General features: G+C 53.3%; 1 protein-coding gene across 6 annotated transcripts in view; it reads left to right on the top strand.

Annotated features, from left to right (window-relative positions):
* The window catches only part of FMNL3 (formin like 3), a 54,420-nt gene that overhangs the window by 24,639 nt on the left and 4,837 nt on the right, over positions 1-24,944 (top strand). For 2 of the 6 annotated variants that reach the window (XM_044228708.1, XM_044228707.1), the window contains exons 2-17: positions 7,856-7,939; positions 9,982-10,062; positions 10,345-10,421; positions 13,533-13,616; positions 16,524-16,676; positions 17,957-18,065; positions 18,229-18,305; positions 18,665-18,758; positions 19,852-19,926; positions 20,515-20,625; positions 20,938-21,087; positions 21,468-21,569; positions 22,790-23,069; positions 23,522-23,590; positions 23,675-23,799; positions 24,000-24,202. In XM_044228708.1, coding sequence (XP_044084643.1) covers positions 7,856-7,939; positions 9,982-10,062; positions 10,345-10,421; positions 13,533-13,616; positions 16,524-16,676; positions 17,957-18,065; positions 18,229-18,305; positions 18,665-18,758; positions 19,852-19,926; positions 20,515-20,625; positions 20,938-21,087; positions 21,468-21,569; positions 22,790-23,069; positions 23,522-23,590; positions 23,675-23,799; positions 24,000-24,202 — 1,874 coding nt within the window. The remainder of the gene's footprint in view (positions 1-7,855; positions 7,940-9,981; positions 10,063-10,344; positions 10,422-13,532; positions 13,617-16,523; positions 16,677-17,956; positions 18,066-18,228; positions 18,306-18,664; positions 18,759-19,851; positions 19,927-20,514; positions 20,626-20,937; positions 21,088-21,467; positions 21,570-22,789; positions 23,070-23,521; positions 23,591-23,674; positions 23,800-23,999; positions 24,203-24,944) is intronic. The other 4 variants (XM_044228712.1, XM_044228711.1, XM_044228709.1 and 1 more) reach the window with 3 other exon arrangements.

The raw sequence follows: 24,944 nt of genomic DNA, 5'->3' as shown, positions 1-24,944 counted from the left end.
TCGGCTCAGGTCATGATCTCAGGGTCCTGGGATCGAGTCCCGCATCGGGCTCTCTGCTCAGCAGGGAGCCTGCTTCCCTCTCTCTCTCTGCCTGCCTCTCCATCTACTTGTGATTTCTCTCTGTCAAATAAATAAATAAAATCTTTAAAAAAAAAAAAAAAAAGAAGGGCAGGAGAGTGGCTCAGATTTATGGCATGAACTGAAGGACAGAGTTGAAATTCTGAATGAGGAGTGGGAGCTTGCTGAGGGAGATGCAGCATATAAAGAAAGTGATTTGGGCTATATTAAATTAGATGATAGGAGAGAGAGCCCAGAAATAGGAAGGACAATAGTGAGAAACTGGGTACTCCCCTCCAAAAATAACCAGGGGCCAAAAAAGAACTTAGTGGTAGGAGGAGAAGTAGTAGCAGGATAAATCAGTTACTCATTAAGCACCTGCACATGATTCAAAAAGGGATAAGGCATGACCCCTACCCTCAAGGAATTCATGTTCTCGTTGTGAATGAGGAAACACACACATGAATGACACTACAGGGAAGACATTTAATTTGGGCTAAAGTCTATGATATCGGTGACCAAGTATTTTCTTTCTTGTTGCTTCATCTATCTGGACTTCATTTCCAAGGTCACTTCATGGTCCAGAATAGCTATTAAAGTTCCAGCCATTACCTCTGCATTTCAGAGCTCCTTCCCCAGCTGGAAGCAGAAAGGGGAAAAGAAGGGTATGCTCCTTCCCCTTAATGACACCTGTCAGAAATTGTACACACTACTTTTGTTTCTGTCCTATATAGTCACATAGCCGTACCTAAATTCAAGGGAAGATGAGAAATACATTAATTCTGGGCTGCCAAGTACTCAACTGAACATTGGAGGTTCATTACTCAGGAAGATGAGGACAAGAGGGTGAGGGATAACAAGGTCTCTGCCATTTCATTCTTCATGGATGATTAGGCTTTGGAGCTCACAAGAGGGGCTGATGATTTAGGTTGGGTGGTCACAGAGCTGATGAATTTTGAGTCAGTAATAGGTAGGGATTCAGAAGATTGGGGAAACATCAGTTACAAGCAACTCCTATGGCAAGCATGGCTGTTCCAGGAGAAAGTCCAGAAAAGGACAAGTCTGGTCAGAGGACAAGGGGCCAGCCTGCGGGACAATCTTATCTCTGAAGCTCTTTCTTATTTTAAGATGCTAAGACCAGCAGTCCAAGAAGTTCAGACGGTTTTTTGTGTAAATGATTAAGGAGTCAGAAGAGTTCTGTCAGAACTGAGAAGAGAGGTGATTTCTCTTAGAAGCTGAGAAGTTGAGAAATTTCATTATGTGCAGGTTGGTGGGAAAGAGGGCTGGAAGCAGGAAACAGGGATGCTAGCTGGAGGATTATCCTAGAAGATCAGGAGTAAACAATAAGGGCCTATCTGATGGTGACACTGGGAATGGAAGGGAAGGTATGGATGCGAGACCCTGGGAGGGGCACATATTGGGTCTCAGTGAGTAACAGGTGATGGTCTGGGGAGAGAGGAAAATGCTCGTTGTGGGATGTTGTGTCCTCTGAGAGGCAGCGCTGCCTCTCAGGGCTCCCCAGGCAGGAGGGGAAAATATCATGAGGAGAAGGGGGGACCCTGGTTGGCCACAGAGAGAATGGGAGGCTCTGCCCCAAGCCTCCTCAGCTTTGGAAACCCAGCTGCCCCCAGCAGAATAGTTTCCATTTTGCGTAACTGGGGAGTGTGTGGGTCTGGCTAACCGCGAGGAGGGGCTGAGGAGCCAGCAGACAGATCAGGTTGCTGTGGCAGTGGCTGCTCAGCAAGGGCCTGGGGGCTCAGTTGGGAAGAGCTAACATGAGTTCCTCTCTGTGAGCTTGTGTGCATCCTGATGGAGGAGGCCAGAAGGGATGGCCTCACCTGGCGGCTGGGGGCCAGGTTACCTACAGAGGTTATCTGATATCAGGTGTGAGGCCTCCGGTGTGATAGAGGTAGACCTGGGGGTTTTGCTGGCATCCGGGAGATGGCCAGCTTCCTTTGCCTTCTCAGGATCCACTGGAAGGGTCCTCCAGGGTGAAGAAGAGGCCTCCGGGATATGGTCGTATTTGGGAAAAAGCCACCTCTTTGATGCTGGCCTTCAAGGGCCTCTCCTTCCTCGGACTTCCCTGGTGTGAGTTGCAGAGTTCAGCCTGAGACATCTGGTGAATCCATCTCTTTTTCCTCCAGGCTGCTCAGGGACTTGGCCCATAACTGCTCAGCAAGTCATTTCTGGTTATAGAGTCATCAGTGACCACAGAAGCACGTTCTCCAGACAGGGCTCTGAGACTATGCAAGCTGGCTTTCCCCTGGCAGCTTGTCCTGAGTGACAGCTCCAAGTCAACAAAAACAGGAGGCTAGGCATAACCACTGTGGACACTCAAGTCAAGGAGCACCCTCTTGTGATGTCTTCTGTCATACGGTACCCCAGCACCTTTCCCATAAGTGTAACAGGGCAGCTCAGGCCTCGAGGAAGCTGTGTGTGGCTAGAGTTGGGTCCTGTGCAGGGGCTTGCAGCCAGAAGGAGATGAGGAACAGAGGGAGCCCTGCTGCTGATGTTGTGGGGTGCGGCAGCACCGGGGCTGGAGGCCTGGAGCCCATCCCTTTCCATCCTTGAACTGTCTGATGTGCAGGGGCCGAGGGAAGTGTTCGCCCCCACTCCATCTGGATGGGGAGGGCTGCCTCTCCCTCCAGCCAAGTGTCCTAAACCCGGTTTAGGTTGCCTTTCTGCCACAGGATATGGTTCTTCTCCCGGAACCTTTCACAGTTGGCTCCGGTTCATTCCAGGCTGTCTCAAGCGATCATCTCCGAACCGAAGGTCTGGAAAGACGGACCGGAGGGAGGGAGGTCAGGATAGCTGTCCTGAGCCTCATTTTCTGGCTGGCAGGGAAACCTGGCCCCCTCTCGCTCCGCTTCCTCCCCTGCCCGACTCCTGCCAGTCACGGGACTGGGGGAAAAGAGGGGGCGTGTTTGGAGGGCCTGCTCTGCTTCCCAGATCCGGACATAATGAATGTCAGCTATTGGATCTGTGATCAAACTCTCTGATTTTTTTGGTTTCTTTTACACAGGATTACAGTTTGACCCGGGTGGGGGGTGCGGCGGGGCACCAGGAGGAGCTGCGCGGAAAGGAGATAAACAGTGACGCCGAGGCGGCCTGGGCGTAGGCAGTGGGCGGGGCCAGCGACTGCTGTCTGGGCGGGCTGGGCGGAGGACTCCCGCCCTGCACCCTGGCCAGCTGGCTTGTGTTAAAGCGCTGGCTGAAAATAACTCTCATTGTCTGGGAGCTGCTACTGCAGCAGGGCTGGCTGTGGCCACCGAGGGGGCCGAGGCGGCAGGAGCTGGTACCTCCCACCTCCTTGAGCTCTTGCCCTTTGGGAGCAGTGCCCAGCTGGCCACAGCTGTGCCTCCTGCCCACCAGTAAAGATACGTGGAGGGTAGGGCGGGCTGGGCCACTCCCAGTATTCTGTCCTTTTGGCAACTGGGGTCCGGCCTTTGTGCCTGCTGTTGCTCGCTTTGCTGTTGGCTTGGGCAGGACTGTTGGTTTGTGAGGGAACGCAGGGCAGGATCGCAGGGCAGAGACACAGGGCTCCAGCTCCACCTACAGCCATCTCCTGGGCTCCCCAACCTTGTGCCTCCTCACCACATTCTGCTTCTGCCCATCTGTACCATGGGCTGATGTGTAGGTGCCCAAGAGGACTTGATGGCAGCTGTGGCCAGGGCCTCAGCAGCAGGTGGTGCCCAGGACGGCATCTCATTTAGTCTCTGGGGAAGTTCTAGATTCAGCTTTCCAGGCTCACCAACCCCACAGGCTGAGTATGGGGACTGGGCCTACCACACGTGGGAGACATGTTAGCCATAAGGGACCTGGTGGGAAGATGGTTTTGAGGGGGAAAATACGAAGAAAACCAACTCACATTCTGGATTTGCTCAGAATAAACAGTCCCCGCCTGCCTTCCCTAAATCCTCCAGAATCCCCTTCACGGGAAAATTTCACACATCCCTCTTCCTGCCTCTCAGCAGAGCCGTGCCATTTCTGTTCCTAAGACTCATCGTGATTGACTGGGACCAACAGAAACAGTTGGGAGTTTTTGGTGGTTCCTATTTCTGTTGGTTGGGTTTTCCCCAGGCCCAGCCGGAGGAGGCTGACAGTCAAGGTTGAGTTCCAGAGCAGGGACCCACACCTTCTAAGGAAACTCCAACCCCACCGGCATTTCCCTTCCCCTGCGATGGGAAGGAAACGAGGAGGGGCTAACGGGCTATGGGTACAGAGCAGGAAAGGGAAGGGAACCTCTGTGACCAGAGCTACCTTCCTCCTCCTTGACTTCACGGGGTCTGACAGGGCTTGGGTGGGGAGTAAGGAAGCCTTGTTCCCACAGAACCCAGGAGGGGTTTAGGCACTGAGCAAGGCTCTGTGCCTGACCTCAAACTGGCAGTAAACCTAACAGCCCTGCTGGAGAAGCGTCAGATTCTCCCCTTTCTGCTGCTTCCCATTATAGGTTTTTATTATTAGATTTCTGGCTGGTTGTTCTGATGTAGGAATCAGTCTCAGAGTTGCTTTCAGTGTAAGTTCATCTTCCCTTTCACCCCCCCATCTCTCCGGGGTCTCTTTTCTCGAGGATGTTGGTATTTAACTACCTCCTAGTCTTAGGGTTGGTGAGAGGTGTGGGGGTTGGGGGTAGGGGCAATGGGTGGCTGTGTCCTGAGTGGTTGAGAAGCAGCGCTGAAGGAGGGACAGAGGCAGAGACTGAGACAACCCAGAAGCAGGGAAACAAGAACATTACCCGAGATTTTCAGGAGGAAGGGGAAGAAGACAGTGGAACACCCACGGTGTTCCAGACACATCCAGATATAAAATATTTATCATTTAATCCTCATAAACCCCTGTGAAATAGTGAGATTATCTCCATTTTATGGATGAGCTCTGAAGAGCGCACAGTTGATCTTGGGCCCTCTGACTCCCGTTTTCAGTGCCTCTGCTTCAAGACAGTAGCGCCGCCCCCTTCTGGTCAGCAAGGGTCTCAGTGAGCAATTAGCAAGGACTGAGCCTGGCTCCTCCCTTACGAGAGCTCACCATGTCTATGGAACCACTGAACAAAAGTGTCAAGGAAACGCACCTTTGATGGAGACAGGAATGTGTCACGTTTGTCCCCGTGACACTGGCTGTCCCCGGAACTCAGGATGTCAGAACCCTGCTGGGCTCATGCCTGTTATCAGGTAGCTGCAGAAGCCCCAGGGCCCTTGTCTGTCACCGAGAGAAGTCCGTGGCGGGTGGGTACTGACTCTGTGTGCTAGTGCTGGTGGCAGGGGGGAATTCCCCTCCCCACTTCCTTCCCCGTCACACTTGGGCCCCAAAAAAACAGAGAAGCCAGCATCACTGCCCAGAAAGTGCCACCGAAAGCTCGAGCCTGGAGCTTGTGGGCCTGTGGTCAGAGCTGATTCATACTTCTGCCACCCCTGTCCATACTCCTGGAGGGGTGGGCGTCTCTCCTGGGCATCTAAAGGTTGAACCCTGGTATGCCTTTTCCTCTTTTCCGTGCTCTTGGGCTAGGGCTCCCAAAGGGGGTGACTTTGTTCCATCTTCAAAGCCCCTGGGGCACCAGACGTTTTCTCCCCAGTTCGCCTTGTGGGGTAGTGTGAGGCTGCAGCAGCTGACAGCCGGTGGCTGAGGAAGTTGGTGTAGACCGGATGTGATGTCTGCCGCAGCAGCGGCAGGCTTCCCCCTTCTCCGCCAGTCTCTTTCTTCCAGGGGGGACAACTATTTCTCTTTCCATGGCACAGACTTGGGGAGAAATAGGCAGAAGACAACGAAGGGCTTGAGATGTGCACAGAGCCAGATCCAGGCCCGAGGTCTTCTCTGCTCTCACTTGGGCTTAGCCAGCAGCAGCTTGGCTACAGTTGGGAGGGAAACCTTGGTCTGGGCTCACCTTTGACTTTGGGGTCCCTGTTTTGTTGTGGCTTCCTGACCCTGTCCTCTTCTCCACACAGACAGGCTGAGAATGGCCCTTAGCCAAGTAGTTTCAGAGAGAACAGAACATTTGGGATTGTATTTGCCCAACCAGCCATCCCTACTGCATCAGGAGTGGGGGGGATTTGATTAGCCCCTCTTTCCTGCAGGGGTGCAGGCGGACTCACAGGGCAGCAGAAACTGTGAAGAGGGGTGTGATGCAGGATCCTCTTCCCCTTCTTGTCTTCTCTCCCTTGCCCCATTTTGGCTTATACCTAAAAACTGAGCAAAAATCCAACTATTCTCCTTTTTTGAGCTTTAGTGACTGGGTTTCTGGCCCAGAGCTGGGCCCATTCCTCAGAACCAGGATGCCTTAACCGTATATATACCGTCTACTTCCTCGCCACTAGACGACTATCAGAGTATTAGACATCATCAGGGGTTGGAGACCATATGAATAGACACCGTCCTTGGGGGGCTAGATGAGTGTCTAGCTAGTTAATAGAGTGTGTGTAGACAAATGCATAATATGTCTAACAGAAATAAGTGATATTTAAGGTTTGTATCTCAGATTCTTAGAAAATGCAAGGCCTACTCCTAGCATGTTTCCACTTCTGGAATAACACAGGGCTTGTGTGTCTCCTCGGAATCCTGGGTGCACACAATTCATGTCCCCAGGGATGAGAATGTCAAGGAGTGGGCAGATGTAAACATTGGCCATGCTTGGGTGCCCGGGGAGTTAGAGCTGTGAGTAGTGGGGGGAGAGAGAGAGAGAGGAGGGGAAGGCCTTCCAGGTGGTCTGCCGCGGGCTCGGAAGAGAGGCTGGATTTGTGGGAAGTCACATGGGTTATCAGACAGCCATCCTACTTCAGGTAGGAGATCATATTTGATTCAGGAGTATGGGCACTAGGGGCAGGTGCAACAATCCGCCTTTAGAGGCAAAGGCTGTGACCTGCAACGAAGGCAGCCCCAGTGGCTAGAAGAGAAGCTTGGCTGGGTGTGGATCAAGGAGGGGAAGGTAGGGCTGCTGGCCTGCATAGCACTAGCCCATGGGTGCCTTGGGCTTCCCTCACTCATGCCCGCTTTTATTCCTTTATTCATTCAGCAAACAGTAATGAGCAAAATAAGATAACTCTTGGTCTGCCTTCTGTATTCCAGGTTAGAGTGTCTTTCAGGAAGGGATTGGGACACTTTCCTGTGTCTTCATTAATTAGGAAGTATGTCATAAGTAACTTGTTACTAAAAAATTAAAGAAATGAAATTTTGTAAATTATTTCCTTAAAAAAATGAGCTGTTATCTTTATGTCAGTATCCTTCTCATGCACTTGCATCCTGATATGGGGCAAAGGGGTAGACTCGTGGCATCCACATAGGCTGTGGCTGGCTCGACGTCCACCCATGGTCGTGTATGATACAGGAAGGCCAGGCATCCCTCTGGCTGTAGGGGAGAAGCAGATTGAAAGTTGCTGTTCTAGACAAGTAGCTTTCAAACTTTTTTGCTCTGTCCCAAGTTAAGAAACACATTTTATGGCACGACTGGTGTGTGTGCCTATGTATATGTATATACTTAAAACAGAAAAGAAACAAAAGCTTTGTGAAACATTGCATTTCCTACTTGGAGGGATTTCTCCTATCTTCTAGCCTCTTCAGTTTTAATGTTTGTTTTCATTCAAAATAAAGTTAATCTTAACTCACCAAATTGGAAAACACTGCTCAACCAAACTGAACTAAATATGAAGGGGGGAGGCAGGAACGTCGCGTCTCTCGGAGCCCTCCTTATCAGCCACAGAGTGTTAGGGTGAAGCCGAGGGCCCAGGAGGGGAAAGGCCTGCATGCTCTCCCTTTCTCTCCTCTGGGTGTAGGGAGTTTTCAACCCTGTTGACTCAGGTTCTCTCCTCAGAGCTCCATGAACCTGCCTCCCGACAAGGCCCGGCTCCTGCGGCAGTATGACAATGAGAAGAAGTGGGATCTGATCTGTGACCAGGTATGGGGTTTGGGGCGAGGCCCAGGAGTAGGGGTTGTGTCTTGGACTGGACAAGGCAGCAAGGCCAAAGGCACTGACCGCAGCCCTGGGGTCCTTTGAGAAACCCTGGCCTGGGCTTGGCCTCAGTCCGTGCTCACTTCTTGTACCAAGAGGGTTCTCTTCACAGACACAGGGCTGGCAGGCCAAGTTCCCCTCTGAATCCTGCAAAGAGCGGTCCTGGTTTCCTCCTGATGGGCAGCAGCCTGAAGGAAGTTTGTGTAGGTCCTGCTGGCTGTCTGCAGAGGAGTTGGGTGTCTTTCCCAACAGAGCCTGTTTCTGCCTTTCCCCAGGGTGAGGGCCTGGCAGGGTAGACCAAAGGAACTTCTCTCTCTCTCGATCTGCCCCAGCCCTGGCACCTCAGGTTTTTCTCATTATTGACAGGCATCTGAGAATGAGCAGACCGAGTCCTCTGTTATCTTCTGTTCCCAAATCTCAAAATATGAGGATTGGAAGCTTTCCCTACATGAACAGTGTTTCAAGCTGGAAGAGATTACAGAGATTATTACTTAGCTCGGAACTGAGACCCAGGACCCATGGCCTGGCTCTTTACCCTGCATGCATTTGAATTTCACAAGTCATGAGTTTCTGAACTTGGACAGGCCTGTCTGCATAGCTAGGAGAGTCCGCTTTTACTTCCTTACCTCTCTGGAGGCATGGAAACTTCACCTGGCATGCTCACAGATTGATGATTTCTTTTCAAGCCCCGAACAGAACCAGAATAGCTAACATTTATTAAGTACTTACGGGGGACCAAGGACGTATATATACTGAAATATCTCATTTAATCCTCACAAAATCCCCCTGAAGAAAGTGCTGTTACGTTTTATGGATGAAGAACTTGCGGCTCAGTTCTGTGCCTGACACTGGCACCAGGGCAAAGCAGCCAACCCCATCTGTGCTAGCTGTTATGTTCCGCTGCCCCCCAAATCAGGCTGCTTGACCTGAGGTGGAATTATGCTTGAGACCTCCTTGTCCCGTTCCCCACCTCTTCAGGGAAGGCCCGTTTCCTCGTGTTCTGCATTAAGCAGAGCTGGCAAGCTTGATGACCCTTGCTTGGGATTGGTAAGATGTGGAGATTAAAGAACTGCTAACACCAAAATAAGTCGCCTTTGGCACTGAGTTTCTTTAATTGATGATCTTTAATTGAGTTTCTTTAATTGATGATCTTTGGCACTGAGTTTCTTTTCCAGGTCGCCTAATTTTGACTCTTATTCACACCTTACTTTTTGTGTTTAGGTTCTATTTGCTAACATGAGATCATTCTCCCTGAGCCCCGTGTCGCTCCCTCCACCCCTCAACTCTGCAGATATCTCAGTGGTGAAGGCCCTAATAGGACCAGAACGCTGAAGAGTTTTCCTTGAGTTTTCTCTTGGGTCTGATGCAGGGGTTGGACCAAAATGGGGAAGGCAGAGTCCCATGATCCCGTGCCCTTCGTGGAAGGGGATCGAGGGATGACCTTGCCAAAAGCAGGTTTAGCATTTGAGGTTGCCTCGATGGTTGGGGCCCGGGGCCTGAGGTCTGGGCAAGGAACAGAACGTGTGTTCCAGCCCTGAACGTGTTAGTGCTACAAAGCCAGTGCGCAACCCCAAGTGTGGGTTTAGGGCTGAAGAGGTTGCATTCTATGAAGCCTCGCTCCTCTCTCCATGGCCCTCCTAGTCCTGGGCCATCAGTTAGTTAGGCAGTGGACATAATTTCTCAATTGTTCCAAAGAGCAGTTCTTTAATCTCCACATCTTAGCAAGCAGCAGGCTCTTAAAATAATTTTCAACGTAGAAAAATATTTTAGGCTCAGAGATCACTAATCAGAGAAGGGGAAGATGGCAGTAGATGAGAAGCGCCTGAAAATAAGTCAAGGAAGAGAGCCTCTGGCTTGATGATGTTAAGGGCCAGCTGACAACTTGAGGAGTCTGGGTCCCCTCACACTGAACGCCATCAGGGTTTGACTTCCTTGACACTCTCCTCAAACTGTGGGTGTCTGTGCGCACACGCGTGTTTCCCTCACAGGAACGGTTCCAGGTGAAGAATCCTCCCCACACTTACATCCAGAAACTCCAGAGCTTCTTGGACCCCAGCGTAACCCGGAAGGTGAAGTGTGAGGCAGGGAGGCCCCACCTTGCTGCCCCTTATAGTCCTGTGGGGTTTGGGGTGCAGACCCTGTGACTGGGGGTGGGACATCCGCTTCTGAGCAATGGGAGTTGGGTTTCTGGGTTCTGAGGCCATGGGCCTAGAGTGGCTGGCTCCTCACAGAGGGAAGGCTTGTACCTGCCCTCTCGCGTTCCCTCCCTTTCCTTTTCTACCCCTTTTGTTTGTGCTGTAAACTTGGATGGGGGGGGCCTCCAATAGTGACAGGAAATTCCATGTTTACAGAAGTTCAGGAGGAGAGTGCAGGAGTCAACCAAAGTACTGAGGGAGCTGGAGATCTCACTTCGCACCAACCACATTGGGTGAGTCAGAATCGGCCATCAGGATCCGGCGTCTCTGAGGATGGGTGGCTTGTTGATCTCCCGGCCATGAGGCACAGTCGCCCCTTTGGGTTCCCCAGAGCTTCAGAGTGCTCTTTTTCTGGCTTTTCTCCCTTTTGGCTCTGCCAGCTGCTGACTAGATGCTGCTGGCAAGCTTGGGGCCTCTCCTGGGGTCTTCAGCCTGTGGCTTTAAGTAGACGACATTCCTGTCGCAGCTGAGACTCAGTCTGCTTGTGGCCTGGGGGTGGGCCACGGGAGGCCCAGAGAGTGCTGGGGATGGGGGAGCACATTACATTGGGTAGCTGAGACCTTGTTCCCAGACTGTGTGGTGCCCAGAAGACTATTTTCTTGATTGCAAGACCATCTCAGTTCAGGAGCAGAAGCAGCTTCCTAGGGCACCAAGAAAATAATCAAAGGCAGTGGGGGCCAGGAATCGAACATTTCCTGCATCTACAGACCGTGGTATCGCCGGCCTATTAACAGGTCCCTAGGAACGCCGTGGGTCTTGTTTGCTAGTCTCTGAGTGGGGAACCAGAACTTGCTGAACAAGCCGGAGGTACAGTGACAGATGGCAAGTGGTCTCGGTTTTCTAAAACTGTAACCAGTCAGAGTATATGTAGTGAAAGTGAGACCAAGATAGACCCAGAGAGAGTGTACACAGAGGATAGCAAGGGAAACCTGATGGAGGACGGCAGGCGGGGCCACAATCCTGACCGGGGGGGCCTGGCACAGATACTGAGAGCTCACAGGAGTGAGAAGTAGAGCCTGGGGTGGAGGAGAGGGTGGCTGGGCAGGTGCCGTCCCCAGGGTCCTGGGCTTCCTGAGAGCAGGGGTAGAAAGAGCCAAATAACGTCATCTGCCTTTCCCCTCCTGCCCACTTGTCCACACTGGGCTGGGCCTGCCTGGGCTACCTGTTTGCAGCCAGCTGCCGAGGCAGCAGTCATGGGGGAAATGGCACAGGACAGAACAGGAAAGGGATAGTTCCTGGCCTCAGCAGCTGTGCCTGGTGGCCAGAATTGGCTTCCACACCCCATCCATGAACCAGAGTGAAAGCTGACATGCTAGCAAACGTGAAACTCAGCCTCCTGCTGTATGTGGTGAGTCCTCACAGAAGGAGTGGCAGGGCCTCCTCAGCTAGCCTGTGTGTGAGAGGGGAGGGGATGGGGCAGTGAGACAGAGAGTGACTCCAAATCCCACCTACTGCCCTCCACACCACCCTGCAGGGCCTGCTACTCCCCTCCCCTCCCTCTCAGGCCTTCTGTTCTTTCTTAGTAAGTCTTGGTCACAAGAGGATGGAGCCCATTCTTCACAGGACAGGACCCCAGAGCCGTGTGCGACACTCCCCTCTGCTCACCCTTTCTACCTGGGGCCTGCCTCTCTGGCCACCGGCCAGGAGCTGGGGCGAGAGCAGCGTGGTTCCCAGGCCTGGGGCCTCTTGGCAGCTGGCACACGAGTTAGAGGTCTGGACCTGGCCCTCGGTTCCCAGGGAACAGTTTGGCGTCTGGCATTTTAGGAGCTCCTGTCGTCTGAACTGTGGCTTCTCCGGGCAGTTATGTGGGAGGGTCAGGCTCCTTCCCAGATTCCTAGGCAAGAAGAGTTTGTCAGGCTGTCGGGCCAGGGTGTGGGTGCTCCCGGGTGGTAGGAGCCCAGGGCAAGGGGGGGAGAGGAGGCTCCTGCTTCTGTCCCAGCCTGATCCGCCCCACGACCTGCCGAAGCCTGGTGTATAGGGCCAGCCCAATGGGAACTCCGGCCCTGGAGCTGGATGGGCTGAGAAGTGGGATTCCAGAGCCTCACCAGCTCCTCCTCTCTCGAGTTTGTATTGGTTTCTCTGCCTTGCTGAAGTGCCCTTTAACCTCTCCTCAAAGTGTCAAGATCCCGAAAATAGCAGTGTAGACTCAGACAGGAAATGAGAAGGGGGTGGGGAGCTGGAGAGCAGACAGACAGGAAACGGGAGGCCTGTCGGCCCCCAGAGAGGAAGCTAACTTCAGGCAGCTCCGGTGTCAGTCAGCCTCAGCTGAGCCTGGTGCTCCTGGCCCAAGCTCTCACTGTGTCCCAGGGTGTGGCCGGCAAACATGGCGCTGGTGTCCCAGCCTCGGGGGAGAGGCAGCCCTGTTGGGCTGTTGGGTGCAGCTGCCTCTGAAGACCCCCCAGACAGCCAAGGTAACGGAGCACTGAGGAGAGTCAGGGTTTTATCCTAAGAGTTTAATGTGCTGTGGAATGAACCTGTTCTGTAATAGCCCTCCTGGGATTGGCTCTTGAATTTCCTTCCAGGCATATCTCAGGCCAAGAGGCCTGAAGGCCGAAGGGTGGAAATGCCCAGGGCCATTGTCTTTAGGGTCTTTCTTGTCCGCCTTCCTGCCTCTCTGGCTGAAGGGGCCTGAATTCTCAGTCTGGCTCTGAGTGGTCATAGTCATTCTGGAGTTACTTGAGCCCCTGACTCTTCTCCCATCCTTTTCTTATTCTGTCAAACTCACTCTGACCAAACACAGAATTGCCGCATATCCCTCTTAGCTCACTGTGGCCCAAACTATCTTTCCTTGAACTTGGTAGAAGGGCCCTTTGGCCCAACATGTCTCTGTTCCAGAGCTCTCTTTGGCCCTTCCTGCCTGTTTTCCGACAAAGACTTCAGTCCAGTTGGAGATGCGCTAGGCCTCGTCAGGCACAGCTGTGCACAAGGGCCTGTGGTAAATGCTCAACCTCCCCACCTCCCCACAATTCCGCCAATGAACACCAAGCGGGGACAGCACACTCAGTGTTGTGTTAGACACCAAGGACACCGAAACTGAGCCGAAACTCACCGAGACTGAGCCAGGGCCCTGGCTGTTTAGGAGAGCGTACCTGAAAGCTTGGTGTCTGACATGGTATTGGAAGGCCTTGTACCTTTCCCCATCCCCGGCTCCCTGGCCTAGCAAAGGTCTAGGCCCATGATGTCACCATGGATGGGTCTGCCATGGGTTTGGAACCTCAGAGTTTTCCCAGCTTGGTGCTAAGTTCCAGAGGATTCAGGAGTGGGTGTTGGGTCAGAGGCCCCTCACTCTTCTCACCCTCGACCCCCTTTAGCAAACCCCTCCACTATGTGTCCTCTATCCGCAGGTGGGTTCGGGAGTTTCTGAATGATGAAAACAAAGGCCTGGATGTGCTGGTGGATTACCTGTCCTTTGCCCAATGTTCGGTCATGTGAGTACCTCCCTGGGGCCAGGGTTGGGGACCGGCGAGGGAGGACACAGTCCCATTCTGATTTGCTGAGGAAGGGTGAGACTGCAGTATGGGAGTCCCAGGCCAGGAGGGAAGAGCCCAGGCAGTGGTGTGGGAGTGGGCAGGCAGCCAAGGAGATGTCTGGGATCCGTGAAGCAGGCCAGGTGGCTGGAGCAGAAGGTACATTTTGGGAAGCAGAAGGAGGGAGATATGGAAAGGGAACTCAGGATTAGAACCCAAAGGATCCAGACTCCAGGCTGAGAGCAGTCCAAGGAAATGTCCTGGCTTCTGGGAGAGACGCCCAGTGGGAGTCATTCATTTGCCTTTGGAGAGTTGAATCTCCTTTGGGTCTCCAGATGTGAGAGGGTTACTCCAGGTCATTGCTGAAGCAGAGCCCCGGGAGCAGCGGGCATGACCTTTGACCCAGACTGAAAATGAAGTATTCGGAGCCTTTTTCAATCAGTTGGGGGGATGGGGGGATGAGAAGGTGGCATGAGGTAGTGAAAAGGAGCACTTTCGACTAGGACAGCCACAAAGCTGGTTGTGGGTCTCAGTTATGTCCTTGACTCTCAGGGTGACCTTAAGCACATTTGCATCCTCTTATAGAAAAGGGGATCCGTGTTCCAGGGTTGTTGTAAGGTTGAGATGATAATGTGTGTAAAGCAACTAGTAGTGTTGGGAAGTCTGTTCTGCCCTAGCTGCTTTATTAATTATTGTTATTCAAGGTGGTGTAACCTACCGTAATTACCTGAATATAGGGAAAGAGATTTTATACTCATCTTTCACGTGATGACTGGGGAATACTTCAGACTTAGAGCCAAGACTTCAATCACCCCTTGGCTGACTGATCATCCCAGTTTGCCCGTGACCTTTCCCAGCCTTGGCACCAAAAGTCCCACGTCCTGGGGAACTCCTCAGTTCTGGGACTCAGTCCTCGCCTTGGCTTTCACTTTTACTATTACTGCCCTTACCCCTGGCCCTTCTTTTTTGTCCCCAGATCTTCAGTCTTAGCTCTTTAGGGGTTTGAAGTAACGCCTCTTCAAAGGCGTTAAAACCAAGAGTTTTAAAACCAAGAGTGGCGGGACGCCTGGGTGGCGCAGTTGGTTAAACGACTGCCTCCGGCTCAGGGCGTGATCCTGGAGTCCCGGGATCGAGTCCCACATCAGGCTCCCAGGTCCATGGGGAGTCTGCTTCTCCCTCTGACCTTCTCCTCGCTCATGCTCTCTCTCACTGTCTCTCTCTCTCAAATAAATAAAATCTTAAAAAAAAAAAAAAAAAACCAAGAGTGGCCTACTCCCTGTTCCCATCCCAGCAGAATTCAGGCCTCGTGATCCTCCTCTCCTTTTAAAAACGACTCTTTTTATAGAAAGAAATGAAAAACATTTGCTGAAGTGATTTTTTAAAAAAATTCAGAGCTTTTATAGTAAAAAGATGTAGATCATTTTTCCAAATAAGCCTATCTTTCTCGTTCAAAAAGCAAACAAATCCCAGCTGCTTGAAACCAAAATCCGCTGGATCCTCAGTCTTCCAGTGTCCACAGCTGCGCTCTTGACTCTGTTTTCGAAAGCAAGATCCAGGGTAGAGAGAGGGTGTGAAGGGGAGAGAAAGTGTGTCTTGGGAAGGGTTGGAAGGAAAAGGGTGAAGCCAAGCAGAGTCTGGGTGGACATTGATTTGTAAACTGTGTGTACCGGTGCTAGGGAGTTTTCTTACTGACTGAGGGAAGCCGCTGGCAAGGTTCCCTGTCAGGGAGCCTCCTCTGGTGTTTACTTGAGAACCCCATTAAACTTCTCATCCTCGGGGCTCTGTAGGCTGCCCTGGCTCCTTTGGAACATTCAGTCATCTGCAGATATCATTTCCTATTTCAGAAAGCCTTGGCCTCTGTGCCTTTGACCTTGGGGTTATAAATGTCTGAGCAGAAGGTTCCCCAGAGGAGGAGCCTGTAGGAGGGCCCCTGCTTGTTCAGTCCTTAATGACCTACTTGGGCGAAGAGGACAGGAAAGAAAAGTGGGACTGGTTTCCCAGAGTGGGTATACCCTGATGTGGGGATTCGTAATGGACTAGGCCCTGGTGATCTCAAGCCATCCTCCTTGTTCTGGCCGCACTCCCAAATGGCTGGTGGCAGTCTTAGAAGTACAAAGTGACAGAGAAACCATTCCAACTCCTGTAGGAATGAAGGACCCCAGTCCACACCCTCGACCTGTGATTTCTTCCCGCAGGGAAGCTGGAGCCCAAGGAGCCTCTATTCCAGAAAACCTAGCAGTCTCAAGTAGAACCACAGAAAACCCAGCCATTAAACCCCAGTGCTGGGATGGGACCATGGTACTCTTGAACCTAGTGGCCTCTCCCACTCTAGGTTGGCTGGGACCCCCATTTCCTTTCATTCAGACCTGCCCTTGTGAGCCCAATCCAGAACCAGCCAGGCCCCTTCAGGGTACTGAGAGACCCCTTTGGCTGCTGCCATTAGCCAACCAGCAAGACCAGCATTGGCCAGTTCTCTACCACACTTCCACAGAGCGGATTCTCCACAGGGAGCCATGGCTTCTTTGAGACGTGGTCTCTAAGGCTGGGAGTGCAGAAAGATTCCCTTGGGGCCCACCAAGAGATCACTCCTGGAGTTGCCTGGTCAGCGGGGAGCCAAAGCTCACCCCTGTCAGCACTCCCATCCCTGCAGGTCCCTCTCCAGGTTGCTCCCTGTGCCTCCGCTGCCCTTGTCCTGTGTTAGTGGCTCTTTCGACCAGGGTTGGGTCTCTGCTGCCCAATTCCGCTTTCTGTTCTTGCCATCCTTGCTTCTTACTGCCCTCGAGGTCTACAGGGTGGGGGTGGGCAGGCCAGGGGGCTTAGCACTGAAGTTCTCCTGTGTGTGCGCTTGTGTGTCCTCTCCTGCTCCAGGTTTGACTTTGAGGGTCTGGAGAGTGGTGACGATGGTGCGTTTGACAAGCTCCGGTCCTGGAGCAGGTCCATCGAGGACCTGCAGCCACCCAGCGCCCTGTCAGCCCCCTTCACCAACAGCCTCGCTCGCTCTGCGCGCCAGTCTGTGCTCCGGTATGTGTGCTCTCGCTCTGCGCGCCTGCTGCCTAGCCCCCCGTCCCGGTCTTGGGGGCCAGGGGTGAGTGCTCATTGCTCCTCCCTCCACTCTTGCTTCCAGGCTCAGCTCTCTTGCCCTCTGCCTGCCAGTCTGTCTCTGGTCTGTCCTCTCTGTCTCCTTGACTCTGCCCAGCAATCTGTCCTGGGTAAGTATATCACCCTTGGCTGTGCCTGCCCCGTCTGGGGTTCCAGCTCTCCCCTCTCCACACCCCGCCTCGAGAGGCTCCCCCCATTCCTCTTTTTCATTCTACCATTCCTGCTGGCCTCCTGGATGGGACCAGCCCTCCTGCAGCTCCCTGGTCGTCACCGGTGATCCAGCTCCTGCCCTCATGTCTGTTGCCTTCCGGCTCTGCATTCTGCGCCATCAGCTGCTCCGAGACCAGCTCCCACCCAGCCTGCCCGCTGCTCACCTTCCCTTCATTTCTTCCTTTTCTCTCCAAGCCTGCCTTGTGTTCATATATACATATATATTTTTTTTAATTTAATTTAATTTAATTTTTATTTATTTTGGTACTTTAGGAGCTGTCCTGCCTGGAGGCAGGTGGACAGACCAGATGACTTTTCAGAGCCCCTCCTACCCAGGGAGGCTGTCCTCTGGGCCCTGTGCCCCTTTCTGTGGTCTGTGTCCCTCTTGTGACCATGCTTTTCTCTGGGTTTCCTTTGGGTTTTGTCCCTCTGACACTGCTCATCATTCTCATCATTCTCATCATGCCTGAGCACACATCATTTGTGCGTCCTCTTTCTTTCATGAAACATCTCTGGGGGCCAATCGAGAGGTAGCCCCTGGCCCTCCTATTGTCTTGGGGGGGGCTCTGGTCTGCCTTTCTGGGACATAGAAGTGGGATGGGCGCCAAGATGCTCCTGCCCCAGGGAATTCATGGAAGATGCAGCAACTGGAAGGAAGAGGAGGGAAGGCTCAGATGAACATCTCCCTGGATCCATCTTGAGGCCCAGGAAGGCCTGCATACCTGCCATTGTATTTCGGAGGGCTCCTGGGCTCAGGACAGTTTGGGCTCTGATTATAAAGCTGGGATCCTGGATATTTATTCCCAAAGGTCAATGGCAGAGTGATGAAAACAACTGAGCACCCTGACTGCCCCTCCCCCATCGCTCTCAAGGCTGTCAGTTCAAGGCCCCCTGTTCCCCTTTCTGGGAGCTGCAGAGGCACAGCCAGCTGTTGGCTGTCAGGGTGATGGCAAGCACTCCTAGACCCTTACCAGCAGCTCCCTCTTCCCCAGGTACAGCACTCTCCCTGGGCGCAGGGCCCTGAAGAACTCCCGCCTGGTGAGCCAGAAGGATGATGTCCACGTCTGCATCCTTTGCCTCAGAGCCATCATGAACTATCAGGTAAGTGGGCAGCACTAGCCACGGAAGCTCTACCCGTCCTGCCTCATCTGCTGAACTCAAAGAGCAGGGAGGGCACCAGGCCAACAGTCCAGGAGGTCCAGCAGGGAGCTGCCTTCCCCACCATCAAGGTCTTCCTTCCTTCTGTCCTTTCCTCTTATTACAGTATGGCTTCAACCTGGTCATGTCCCACCCTCATGCTGTCAATGAGATCGCACTCAGCCTCAACAACAAGAATCCAAGGTGAGTTCCTTCCTTCCCCTCTCCTCCTGACTGTGCACAGGGCTCTAGAGATCGGGGCTCCACTTGGCCCTGACATGCAGTCACGCCTGCCTGGCCTCCGGGGGCCTGTGGCTTGTGTCAGAGCCTTGGTTCTGCTCCCTCACCTCCCCGCCAGAGGATGGGGAATGTCCCTGGCTTTCCTCTGGTCTGCACAGCTCAGTGAGGGACAAGCCTTCCTTCCCCTGCTTTCTTTTTGGAACCCACTCCCCTGACTCCTGAGGCTGTCTCTGCTCTGAAAGGGCTCACCTCCTCATGGAGGCAAACTGTGTGGCAGCCAGGGTGGGGAGCGAGGAGCTTAATCCTTTTTCTTCACCCCTTAGGACCAAGGCCCTTGTCTTGGAGCTCTTGGCAGCTGTGTGTTTGGTGCGGGGAGGTCATGAAATCATTCTTGCTGCCTTTGACAATTTCAAAGAGGTCAGTCTCCTACATTTGTGCGTGTTTTGAGGAGGTGGGGAGCCAGCCAGGGAAGCACCCCTTGCTCTGATCTCACACAGCCCAGTGATGATTTTCACAGCCTGTGCTTAACTAAGAAGCCTGCCCTGTCTACTTTTTTTTTTTTTTCCCGCACCAAAACTGGAACTTCTGCCTTACCAGATCTTATGGCAAGACAGTTCCTGAATGGCCCCCTGAAGAGGCCCTCACTTGAGGGCTGCAGTCCAGTGGCACTAACCTAGCCATGCATCTGCCTATCTGAGGAGCTTGTTAAACTTACTTCTGCGGGGCTGAGGACCTGTGCTTTAACAGGGCCCCCCAAGTGGCTCTGAGGCAGAGAACCCACTGGTAGAACCCAAGGCAGGCATGTTCGCAGTGTAGGGAGAAGACAAGCAAGGATTGTGTTGAGTTGTTGGCTGTTATTGGTGAGGGGAGAGGAAGCTCCTACTTGGAATTTCCCCAGCTTCTGGGCCTGACTCTGAAACCCTCATCTGCTTGAACATAGGATTCCTCGATGTCCAGTCGCAGCTGCTGGTCCCACCCCTTCCTCCTCTTTGGACCTCTTCCCTAGCATCCATTGTTCAAGCCAGGAAATGGCTCTTCCTCCTTGAAGCCAGAGGCTCAGCAGAGTCTCTGGACCCCTCTCAGCACAGGAGCTTTCCTGCACCCTGGACCCTCTCCTGTGTCCCCACTAGGACCTCAGCTATGTCTTCCCACCTCCCTCCTTCCTTCCTCCTTCCTTCAATAACTGAGCAACTGTGTTTCTTCGTGGCCTACCCCCCCAGAGGCTCCTAAAGGCCAGAACTAATGGCCCAGGCTTTACTGGGTACCCTTGGCAAGTTGATGGGAGACCAGTGACCCAAGGCAATGGCAGGTCCCAGGTTTTCTTCTACTTGGAGGGCTTGTTATGCTTACAGGTTTTCTTCTATGTGTTGCAAATGTTTCCTTGCCTAGAAAGAGTCGTGGTTAAGCTTAGTCTGAACAAGTCCCTTTGCTGTGATGTTCCTGGGAGCAGGGCTCCAGGGCTTAGGTTCTGCACGGGCTAGAGCTTCTCACTGAGAAATTTGCTTGGCAGGTATGCAAGGAGCTACACCGCTTTGAGAAACTGATGGAGTATTTCCGGAATGAGGACAGCAACATTGACTTCATGGTGAGGAGCTGGGCCTGGGTCAGGCGCATGCCCAGCAGGCTCCCATGCTCCCTGAGAACAGGCCCAAGCCAACAGCTTATCTTGATATTCTGTCTAGAAACTAGAATGATTCTCTCCACTCGTAAGTGCTCCTTGTCTACTTACCTACCCCAGAGACCTTTTAGGAACTTCAGGACAGTAACATTTTTGTGTCTTGGGTTCCCCTCCTTTCCCCCTTTATGTGGCCTTACTGCACCTGATTTGGCTCCTTTCAAGCTGCTTTGCTTCGCCCAACCTTTTCCTCTAGCCTCTCTTCCCTTCAGCCTCCAATCTTTAGTTACGTAGTGTTGTCTCCAGAAATACCTGTTGAACTTTAAAGGAAATCAGTTGTATCTTCATTTCTGCCTATTTCTCACGTAATTTACTTCTTTCCGTACACTGAATCTTAAGTTTGATATTTTTTAAGCTAAAATACTCTTATTGTTCCCAGAAAGACTTTTTTAATTCACTCTTTTGAGTACCCCCGTGAGGATAGTGGTTCAAACGCCCAGGCTCTGCAGTCTCTTCTGGCCTGCCCTGCCTCTGACCCTCCGGGCGGCTTCTCCCCAGGTGGCCTGCATGCAGTTTATCAACATCGTGGTGCACTCAGTAGAGGACATGAACTTCCGGGTGCACCTGCAGTATGAATTCACCAAGCTGGGGCTGGAGGAGTTCTTGCAGGTGAGCTGGACTCAAGCCTCTGCCGGGGACGAACTTGGGGGCAAAGGATCGGCTTAGTCCTATCACCAAGTGTTCCACGAGAGCCTAGTCGTGGATGCTCTTGGAACCCTGCCTGTCTTTCCGTCACCCAGGGGCCTGGGGCCCTCCTGCAGGGGGCGCTGTCTAACTTGGCAGCTCCACGGGGTGAGAATCTGCATGGCTGCAGAAGGAACTCCCTGGGTCTTCCCGTCTAGGAAGTGGTCATGGAGGGTGATGAGGGCCACGTCTCTGTCGGAAGGCTCCTCCAACTACTACCGTGTCTGCTCTTCCCAGAAGTCAAGGCACACAGAGAGCGAGAAGCTGCAGGTGCAGATCCAGGCGTACCTGGACAATGTGTTTGATGTGGGAGGCTTGCTGGAGGATGCGGAAACCAAGAACGTGGCCCTGGAGAAGGTGGAGGAGCTGGAGGAACATGTGTCCCATGTAAGTAGTCCTCTTTTGCTGCCAGAACTACCACTGTGGGTGGGAAGAGGACGAGGCTGTCTCAGTTCCATACTGAGGCCCAGGGAAGCCTCAGAACCTGACACACTCTGGCCGAGGCCCGGGATAATTCATAGGTTAGGACACACCCTGACCTCTAGGACTGGGTGTGAGGTGGCCTCAGGCTTGAGAGAGTCAGATGTGGTCTGTTTCACAGAGTCTCAGACCCTGGGCCCATGGGAGTAATGCAGGAAAGCCACCGGGCCCCTCAGCCTCGGGAGCCCCGCATGCGGGGGTTGGGCCCAGGTCCTGACGGAGGCTCCAGCTGTGCAAAGCACCCAGGCTTTAGGGCCAGCGCCAGACCTGTTCTTCCCATCCTGCAGCTCACGGAGAAGCTTCTGGACCTGGAGAATGAGAACATGATGCGTGTGGCAGAGCTAGAGAAGCAGCTGCTGCAGCGGGAGAAGGAACTAGAGAGCGTCAAGGTACCAAGTAATCTGGGGGGAGGCCCTGACTGGTGCTGGGCACTAGGGCATGGGGACCTGGCTTGGCTTGGCTTTTCTTTTCTTTTTTCCTTTCTTCCTTTCTTTCTCTCTCCCTTTCTTCCTTTCCTTCTTCTTTTTTTTTCAATATTTCTCTTATCAATTTATTTTTTATCTCTTTGCTTTTTCATTTCTTTTCTTTTCTTTTTGAAGATTTTATTTATTTGACAGATCACAAGTAGGTAGAGAGAGTGGGGGAAGCAGGCTCCCAGCTGAGCAGAGAACCCGATGCAGGGCTCGATCCCAGGACTCTGGGATCATGACCTGAGCCAAAGGCAGAGGCTTTAACCCACTGAACCACCCAGACACCTCCTCTTTGTTCTTTCATACAGTCAGCTCCATCCTATTATAAGAAACGCATCTGAAAATCAGTTTTTTATTTGGCTTTTTTGTCTTGAGTCATGTCAAGTCTTTGAAAATCCAGATCTTGGTTCATACTTGAGGCACTCAGAGGAGGGTGGGCAGATGACTTCACCCCATTTTTTAGTTGGCGAAGGAACCTGAGTCCAGAGTGGGCCGGATGCTCACAGAGGAGGGTGGGAGCAAGGGGGTACCCGCAGGCACCTCTGGTATCCAGGCCTCCTTCTATCAGCCCCTCTTACTGCTTTTCCCTCCCCTGTGTAATGGGCAGGCTGAGTAGCTCCGAGGCTATCCACCAGGTATCCTGAGTTGGGAGGCCAGGGGCTTGATACACATCCGTCAGGACCCTACTGAGAGTCCGGAGTGCTATTCTAGGGAGTATGGAGGATACAGAGATGGCTAGGGCAGGGTATTGTCCACAGGGGGCTGCCCAGGAGTGATTACACAAGGTGAAATGCAGTGGGAACAGTGGAGGCCCAGAGGGCTGAGGGTGGTGTGGCCGGCTGGAGTCAGGCCCGGGAGACGTGCCCAGTAGCAGCTTCTGGCCCTGGCCTTGAGGAACCAGTGAGTCTAAGGCCGGGTCCGAGAGGAAGCACCCTGGAGGGTACACTCTGGGCCAGCGGCCCTGTAGCTCACCTCTCATTCTGTGCAGTCCAGGCTCCCTGGCCCCCATCTGGGTTCCTGCTGCTCTCTGCCTCTGGGTACCCTCCCAGAGACCCCAGTGGAGAAACCTGGAAGGGCCACTCTCAGGGGCAACTCCGGCTGTGCCTTCCACTTACCCTTTCCCCACTGTCTCCCACTAGGAGACTTACGAGAACACGAGCCACCAGGTACACACGCTGCGGCGGCTCATTAAAGAGAAGGAGGAGGCCTTCCAGCGCCGATGTCACTTGGAGCCTGGGGCACGGGGCCTGGAGTCAGTGGGCAGCGAGGCTCTGGCCCGGATAGGCCCTGCAGAGCTGGGTGAGGGCCTGCTGCCCTCTGACTTGGACCTCCTGGCTCCAGCCCCACCGCCCGAGGAGGCCCTGCCGCTGCCTCCACCGCCAGCTCCTCCCCTTCCCCCACCACCGCCCCCGTTACCAGGTGAGGAAGACTGTGGGAGCCCCAAGGGGAAGCCCCATCTCAGGGCCACACTGAAATCCCAGGTGGCGGTGCCTCCCTTAGGGAGAAGCCAGGGACATGGGTGGAAGGATGTGAAGTTGGGTGGGAAAGCGTTGAGGGAGGGCAAGAGTCTCAGGTTACTGGGGAAGGGGTATATAAAAGTAGACATGGTCTATTGTAAGGATCGTAAAGGAGCCATTCCTGATTCTTCTGAGGATGGCCACGGAGAGGGCTCAGACTAGAGCAGGAAATAGTGGGCCAGAGGCCAGCGAGATCTGCCCTACCAGAGTTAGGACCCCTGGGAGCCACAGGGTCAGGGATTCACACATTCTCTTTCCCCTGGAGACTTTGCAGACAGGTGGGGTGGCATGAGGGAAGGGATCTCTGAAGAGTCTTTTGGGCCCTGGGTCACAGTGGCATTTCTTTTCCCCCAGATAAGTGTCCCCCAGCCCCACCTCTCCCTGGCGCTGCTCCCTCTGTGGTGTTGACAGTAGGCCTGTCAGGTGAGTGGCCCCCGAACTCTGGGCAGGGCTAGAGGGACGGAGGAAGAGTGTCCTCAGCCCTCACTGATCTTCCTTGAAAATTAGCCATTCGCATCAAGAAACCCATCAAGACCAAGTTCCGGTTGCCTGTCTTCAACTGGACAGCATTGAAACCCAACCAGATCAGCGGCACTGTCTTCAGTGAACTTGATGATGAGAAGATCTTGGAGGTAGCAAGGCCTGGAGCCCTTAGCAGTGGGGTTGTGGGTTGGGGACCAGATCATGCTTTTAGCCAGATCTCCTGGCCTCAGAAATGCCGTCAGACTCAGGCATCTGCGCACCAGAGCTGAGCAGACATTGGGTGCACTGTCCAGGGGGTCTTCTAGTCAGGTAGCCCACTGCATTTTCCCTTCTCGTTACCCCCTGCCAGGACCTAGACCTGGACAAATTTGAAGAACTGTTCAAGACGAAAGCCCAGGGCCCCGCTCTTGACCTAATCTGCTCTAAGAACAAGACAGCGCAAAAGGCCGCCAGCAAGGTGACCCTATTGGAAGCCAATCGTGCCAAGAACCTGGCCATCACCCTCCGCAAGGCTGGCCGCTCGGCAGAGGAGATCTGCAGGGCCATCCACACGTGAGGCTCCCGCTGACCTCATCCTGGTCCCAGTCAGCTGGCAACCCAGTTCTCTACCCAGGATCCTGGCCTTCCCTGGATTCCAGGGCATCAACATCTCACACCCCTCAGTCATCCCCTGGTTTGGCCAGAACTCAGTGCATCTGTGCTGTGTGCCAGGCACATAGAGAGGTGCTGGAGATTCAGCCCAGACCTTTACTCAAGTTGCTGCCAGTCTCTGGGGAACAGTCCAGTAACACTGGGTGATAACCACCCAGGTGGTGGAGGTATAGGCAGCTTTGGGGGAACAGAGCAGGCCAGGTAGCTGAGCCTGGTGATCAGGGAAGGCTTCCTGGAGGAGGTGAAATCTCACCTGTGACCTGACCTGAGGAAGTAGATGAAGTCCATTTCAGTGCCTGGAGGGAGAACATGATGCCCTAGGGACTGGAAATTGACTATGACTTCAGTGTAGGAGGAGAGTAGGAGAGACAGGGTAGACCCAGGTGGGCAGAAGTCTTGCAGGCTGAGCCTCGTAAGCCTCGCTCAGGTGTAAAGATTTCTCCCTAGGGGTAGAGGGGAGACACTGAAGGGTGTTTAAATAGGCCATGGAATGTTCCCCTAGGATAGTTAGTCATGCTCTGATAGTGAAGCAATGGGCGCTCAACCTCTGGCTGTGTCCTGCTCACAGAACCCACGCTTAGGCCTTCCAGGGCCCAGAGAATAAAGGGGTGTTGGATACCAGGCAGACACAGACCTGAGGTGG

Source organism: Neovison vison, chromosome 12, assembly GCF_020171115.1.
Source record: "Neovison vison isolate M4711 chromosome 12, ASM_NN_V1, whole genome shotgun sequence".
Classification (NCBI taxonomy): Eukaryota; Metazoa; Chordata; class Mammalia; order Carnivora; family Mustelidae; genus Neogale; species Neogale vison.
This window is presented reverse-complemented; position numbering and strand designations above follow the sequence as displayed.